This window comes from Ptychodera flava, chromosome 17 (genome assembly GCF_041260155.1).
Source record: "Ptychodera flava strain L36383 chromosome 17, AS_Pfla_20210202, whole genome shotgun sequence".
Classification (NCBI taxonomy): domain Eukaryota; kingdom Metazoa; phylum Hemichordata; class Enteropneusta; family Ptychoderidae; genus Ptychodera; species Ptychodera flava.
The window spans coordinates 27183303-27190368 of NC_091944.1; the positions used below are offsets into that span (position 1 = coordinate 27183303).

General features: G+C 36.2%; 2 protein-coding genes across 2 annotated transcripts in view; one reads left to right on the forward strand and one right to left on the reverse strand.

Annotated features, from left to right (window-relative positions):
* Nucleotides 1-1886, reverse strand: part of LOC139115920 (trafficking protein particle complex subunit 9-like) — a 31199-nt gene extending 29313 nt beyond the window's left edge. The window contains exon 1 of the mRNA XM_070678345.1: nucleotides 1712-1886. The gene's annotated coding sequence lies outside the window, so the exon portion shown is untranslated. The remainder of the gene's footprint in view (nucleotides 1-1711) is intronic.
* A 212-nt stretch (nucleotides 1887-2098) lies between these two features.
* Nucleotides 2099-4099, forward strand: LOC139115921 (chromatin accessibility complex protein 1-like). The gene is made up of 3 exons (XM_070678346.1): nucleotides 2099-2246; nucleotides 2605-2728; nucleotides 3010-4099. The coding sequence occupies exons 1-3, from the start codon at nucleotides 2121-2123 to the stop codon at nucleotides 3099-3101; spliced, it is 342 nt and encodes a 113-aa protein (XP_070534447.1). The 5' UTR covers nucleotides 2099-2120; the 3' UTR covers nucleotides 3102-4099.
* The last annotated feature ends 2967 nt before the right edge of the window (nucleotides 4100-7066 follow it).

Here is a 7066-nt window from a genome sequence, read left to right on the forward strand (position 1 = left end):
AGAGTCACTGTTTGATAGCTAGGGTATAGTATAAAGGTATAATATTTTTGAAGACACTTTGTCCATGTTTGTCCTGGTAGTAAAAAATATTCAAAACATTTCTTGCAGTCATCAACGCTTTTCTCATTTTATGGAAAAGCTGTTTTAAAAAATTAAATATGAAAAATATCAAAAGTTTTTCCCCTTTTACGGTAGACAGCAATTACAATGTCAGGGATGTACAAAATAGCTGGCAGCCGGCAAAAATCAACCGGCTGTCAGCTAAAATTTGCCAGCTGTAAAAATTTAGTTTTAATAAAAAATTAGGACATTTTTCACCAACTTAATGTGCATATACACTACTTGTAACCACCTGTACTTTTATTTTTGCCACCTGTAACCAAAATTTTCAACATCCTAGCACGTATGCAAGTGTGTTCACTTAATCCTTTTCCTGCCATGTCCATATTTCACCACCAGGTCAAGATGGTTAAAATTAATGAAACACAACGTATTCCATATGATGTATTTTAAAATAATACTGTATATTTGAAGGCTGTTGAAAACATAATACTGTAAAGTTGATTTTTTTGGACAAAAGATGCTATAACATACCAAGCCAAGTGGGTGAAAATATGTCATGTTTTGGCTTAATACCGCTTTTTACTGACTTGGCTGATGGGGAAGTGATACAGTTATTACTGTCTGGCAGGAAAAGGGATAAAGTTGACAAAATTCAATATCAGTGTCCCACATCAAAATGTAAATCTCAAAGCATGCTTTCAAGAGGAGTCATATACATAAGTCAGATATACAATAGAAAATGTTTCATTTATGTGTAGGTATAATGCTGGCAAATCATTTAGCAGTAACATCTGGCAGTTGAGAAATTGAATCACATTATTGTACTGAGAAATCACGTACACAGTCCACAAACAAAAGCAAATATTACCAGGGGCCAATTTCCATGTCTCTTGTCTTCCATACAAATCACAAACAAGGGGAGGTCTTTCTATGTCATACAGTTCAGTTCAAAATCCATTGCCTAAATGCCTGCCACCTCTGTGGGACCTGATTTAAAATCTGTCCTACTAAGAACTAAACAATTTTAGGTGATGAACGATCATGGTTTTACATGTAGACTGGTATTTAGTCTAGGTCTCTGGCTTATATATACATTGGACAGTGTTCCTATACGAAAGACTCCAAAAGAACCTAAAGTGAACTCGAGGGATTCTCCGCGAGAGTGTATGGCTCAATGGGACATTCAAACTTTTTTGGTTTTTGAAAGGTGATGTATTTGAAAATCTTTCAATCGAATCAGAGATGAACAACATACACTCAGAACGGTCATGAAAACATACAGTTTTTCGTGATATACATCAAAACATGACTTCTGCTTCTAAATTCAGTAATGTCACTGTGCGGTTACTTAAACAGGGTAACCATGGTCAAATTGAGCAGTGAAAACGCCGACATGACTATATATGCCAGCCAGCGACTGACGACAATCTGAGGGTTCGAAATATAATAGAACAGTGAGATTTCACAAAACAGGGACCACATTTTGTATGACGTATCATGATATGTGTGGTTCTTCGGCAGTACTGGTTGTCAGAAATTATTTTCCACCACCGCCATCTGCGATCGCGGTCCTTGCGAGTCGCTGCGTAATTCGATCGTGTCGTCGAAAATCGAAGGGGCGTTGTACGGACCCCGCGCCGGTACTTACCCGTTTCAAAACTACCACACGGTACCTCCTGAAGATTGATTACATCATGTTATACGAAGAGGTAGAAAATCTTACATGAAAACCCTGAAATACTGAAATATTGTCTAAACTACGAAAAAACACTCGATTCCAGCGAAAACAGATCGCCATGTTGGATTATTATGACTGATTAGGCGAAGAGAAGATGAGGTTAGCACATAATAATCAGTTCAGTTTTTCCCTACAATTTAATTTCGTTGTTGTCATCATAACACGGTAAAAATATACAAAAAGAAACTCGATCCATAATATTTAATTTTTACTTACTTTGAGTATAAAAATAGCAGAGTATCTACGAAAAATCAATGTTTTTTCTTAACAGCTGCAATTTTCGAACACACAGACTACTTATGTTACCAGCAAAACAATCATGGCGGAAAGGGACAGTAGCAGACTTACGAGCTTGCCGATATCTCGTATAAAAACCATTATGAAGACCTCGCCGGAGGTTTCGTCGATAGGCCAGGAAGCTATCATAGTAGTTGCTAAAGCAACGGTAAGGAAAGTTGCAAACATTAGTCCCCATAATTTCCAAACAAAACCAGCATTACCTTTTCACCGATACAATAGAATTCGGCATGTGCCAAACGCCATGCGATGATGCTGACAACAGTGTATTGATCTCGCCTCTACTGTTTACGATCAAACCGAGAAACAGTCCGTCCTTTTCCCTTTACTGTTGCTTAACGTCTTCTGATCATTTGTGCTAGGTGCAAAGACATAGATGTATGCGTAGCCATTAGGGTAGCGATGCGTCAATATTGTCAATTTTGTGTAAAATGGTCGTGAAATTGGTACAGATTTATCGTGCTTGCTTCACAATAACGTGACATGCCTGTTCCTTGTTTCTCCAGGAACTGTTCATCGCAGACCTTGCGCAGAAAGCATATACCAAGCAATCAGAAGGTGAAAAGAAGCTAACATACAGAGATCTGTCGATGGTTGTCAAGGAAACAGAGTCAATGGAGTTTTTAGAAGGTAGGTATAGTCATTTACACAACTTCGATATACATACTCTCTCCCACCCTCCCTACCCCCTCTCTTTCTTTCTCTCTCATGCATACAGACATACACTGATTATACATATATAAACTATCTGCTAAGTATGTCACCCAATGCACCATTCCTATTTTCTTTTGCCCAGTGCTTCTTGTTTTCTAAAGTCCTGTTCATGTCTTTTTCATAATAAATCAAACTTGGGAGATTATTCTGATTCTTCCAATGTGTATCTGACTTTGACTTGTTCTGTTTGTTTGTAGACATACTGCCTCCAAAGATCGTCGGACGAGACTACATCAGAATGCGAAAAGCCAAGGAGGAAGCAGCAAAAGCAGCAGCTAGTGAAAGTTGATCAGCTCAGCAGAAAAAAATGTCAAAAAATGTGGGATGGGGAGAGGGGTGTACAAGATATCACACAAAATGGCCCCAAAATTGTGTGACCCATAAATATTACACTCTGTCATCACCATTGTGTTGAATTGAATTGACTTGAATACTGAATTGAATTGAATTGAATTGAATTAAATTGAATGAAATTCCTTCCCTAGGGCAATGCAGTCATGTACTGTGTACATCTGCTTTGTGTGAATATTGCACAGCCTCAATATGAGGGTGAAGATTTTGTATGATATCAAACATCATATGTGTATAGTGGTTAGCAAACATTTACAAGACCACACATGCAGCACAAAATGATGTGCACACACCTGTACATATTTTGCGTCATGTGAAAAAAAATGTAGATCATTGTTCAATGCAGAGTACATTCCACTCCCTCTTTACAAACTCTCAGCCACTCTCACCAATTCATTTCTGAGATTTTATGGGCATGTTAAGGACACAAGGTCAAGTTGAAGAAACCTCAGTCACATGACTGAAATGGCTTTAAACAAGCAAATGCAAGTAATTCACATTAAAACATGTTTTGCAGTTCAAATTATGGAAGGTTTTCTCATGGGACAAACCCCATGCCAAGTAACCCTCATAGGGGTAGTCTAACCTCAGGGGACAAAGGACTTTAGAATTGCTGCATTGTGACGTGAAAGTTTATCACATTATGTAAGACATCTGATATTTTAAAGACTGGATACCTTGGACTGACATTTTGAATGATTGTGATCAAAAAACCAAAATATATCAGAATATAGATGTGTAAGTACATTCTAACATCAAGAAGTGATAGCTACTTGCTATGTATGTACTTTCATTTTTGACCTCTCAAAGATTTATCATTTTGTGTTTTACTTTTTTTCAGGAACATATTTTGTAGAAAACAAACATACTGTCTTTTTTCTGACAATGTGAGACATTATTTTCTCAATAAAAGTTGAAAATGAGAAAAAAAACTGATACTCTTAGCTTTCAATGGTTCTACTCTTGAATCAATACTACGCAATATGTTTTACAGACTCAGCACTCCCAAGAGATCATGTGACAGTGCTACAAACCAACCCATGTGTACAACCACATATGAAAACACACGTATTTCTGTGCGCGTTTGTGCGCATGGTTTTCTTTGTACCATGGTCCATTTGTATTCCGGGTTTAACCTATTGACTTGTGTGACACGAGAGTTTCTCGTTTTGTACAAAGTTGAATTTTGCTAAACATCTCTTTCATACCAATAAAACGTTTTATATCTATTAGAAATTCAAGTTTAAAACAACGATCAAAGTCTAACTATTCATGGGCACATAAGAGATGACTTTTACATAAAACAAAATGGGATCTTGTGAGAGGTAGTTTGATCTCAAGGTCATCGAAAATGTGCAAATTTTTGATGAAAAGTTCGTGTGAGCAGAAACTCTGCGAGAAAAGGGGTGAAGAGTTTTGCTAAACAATGTCGCATAAGCTCTCCTTTGAAAACTATATCACTGCCATCATTACTAACACTAGCTTCAAGTTGAATACTCATTTATGCCACTATAGGTGTCATTCTCCAGGTGATATTTCATATTATCAGTTATCATGCTGTTTGTAATGGAGCAATTTACTAACAATAATATGTGCAGTAGTTTACAAAGGAGACCATCGTGATATTTACCCCTTAACTAAAATTGCCAATGTTCTATTCCAAACACATGAACACATCAAGGATCTCGCCAGAATTTCCGGCACTGACAGTCAGTTGCGTAGGGAGCGGGGGTGGGGTGGGGTTGGGGACAGCTACATTTCGGCTGCAAATGTATGAGGTTGCAAGTATTGAAGTATGTACAGGGCAGCCGATGAAGCTGAAAACGCTGTTCGTGCGTGATTTCTTGGTAGACAAGTAGATCAACTTTCATTTTCTCGCTCGGCGAGCGACCAGTGATTGGGACTCCAGTTTGTTGCGGGCATTGGAACGTCAGCACGCCAACACATCAGCACGCCTAAGAATATGACTGGCAATGCTGTTTTCACAGCCAGCCCAACCTCCTCGTGTGTGATAGTGAACGGGCAGACTTATTGGAGTGAAATACGCAGGGAAGTTCTGTATCAGGTTGAATGAAAGCTGACCCTGTAACTATCATATACATTCTGAAGTAGCCAAGAAATAAATAAACACAAAATGAAAACAACGTAAAAGGACGCGTTACTGCTTGACATGTTACATCGACATTTAGTTCAATCTGAGGTCCTGTCGTATTTTTTATGATAATTTTCTTATCACATGTTGTCATGCGTTTTGTGATAAAGCTATTCTTAGATCAGAAATAAACACGAAAACTCGACATCAAAAGCATAGTTTCTATTTTCTTTGTAACCATAAACTAAAGCTGCAAGGCTCTGCCGTCAGATATTCAAGGTTTGTTTTTTTTCCGGAAATTTTGAATTGGTAACGTATTTTCATATCAAACAACAACCAGAATATGTAACAAATGAGATCTGTGTTACGCACGCACCTTATGATAGTTAATCACTTCACGGACATTAACAATTGTTATTACTAAATTTGAAATAACATGCATGTATTTGTTGATTTCCCTATTATGTAAATATCTCGAGTACAATATTCTTTTTATTGAACATACAAGCAAATTGCTATAGATGCAGTATCGTACACTTTAATGGTATGTAATATATACGCAGAGTATGTAAATTTATGCAAATTATCATGCTTTTATACAAACTGGAGTTTTTCCCCACCCCTTTTGATTTGCTTTCTACGCACTTTTTGTGAGAATGTACTTATCACATTTCATGCATTTTGTGATAAAAGCTATTTAGATCAGAAATAAACACGAAAACTCGACATCAAAAGTATAGTTTTTATTTTCTTTTAACCTAAACAAAAGGGGCAAGACTCTGTTTTTAGATTTTCAAGGTTTGCTTTTTTCGGAAAATTTGAATTAGTAACGTTTTTTCATATCAAACAACAACCAGAATATGTAACAAATGAGATCTGTGTTACCCACGCAACTTATGATAATTAATCATTTCACAGACATTAAAAATTGTTATCACTAAATTTGAAATAACATTCATGTATTTGTTGATTTCTATTATGTAAATATCTCGACTACAATATTCTTTTTATGATGAGTCAGACGTGTACCGGACACATATCTCAACAACATACAAGCAAATTGTTAGCTACAGTATCGTGCACTTCAATATATTATGTAATATATACGCAAACTATGTATTTTTATGCAAATTATCATACATAAGTTGCCCTCGGCCTCTTTTGATTTGCTTCTACGCATTTTTTTGTGAGAATTTACTTATTACAAGTCGTGCGTTTTGTGATAAAAGCTATTCTTATATCAGAAATAAACAAGAAAACTCGACATCAAAAGTACAGTGTTTATTTTCATTCATGATAACCATTAACAAAAGCGGCCAGACTGTGCTTTTGAATTTCCCAAAGTATGTTTGTTTGTTTTCGGAAAATTTGAATTAGTAACAATTTGTCACATCAAGCAACAACCAGAATATGCAACAAATGAGATCTGTGTAGCCACGTAACTTGTGACAGTGAATCACTTCACAGACTGATTAAAAATTGTTATTACTAAATTTGAAATAACATTCATGTATTTGTTGATTTCTCTATTGTGTAAATATCTCGACTACAATATTCTTTTTATGGTGAGTCGGACAATGCGTGTACCTGACACATATCACAACACAATACAAGCAAATTGCTAGATGCAGTATTGTGCAGTTTAATGGTATGTAATTTATACGCAAAGTAGGTATATTTATGCTAATTATCATAATTTTACACAAAACAGCCGTTGTCCTCTTGGTTTGTTTGTTTTGTTTTTGTCGGAAAATTTAAAATAGTAACGTTTTGTCACATCAAACAACAACAAGAATATGCAACAAATGAGA

Excerpts from the sequence above, each read along its gene's own strand:
- LOC139115921 (XM_070678346.1), top strand. The coding sequence starts at position 2,121 with ATGGCGGAAAGGGACAGTAGCAGACTTACGAGCTTGCCGATATCTCGT. Across the intron at positions 2,247-2,604 it reads TAGTAGTTGCTAAAGCAACG|GAACTGTTCATCGCAGACCT; the intron begins GTAAGGAAAGTT and ends TTGTTTCTCCAG. Across the intron at positions 2,729-3,009 it reads GTCAATGGAGTTTTTAGAAG|ACATACTGCCTCCAAAGATC; the intron begins GTAGGTATAGTC and ends GTTTGTTTGTAG.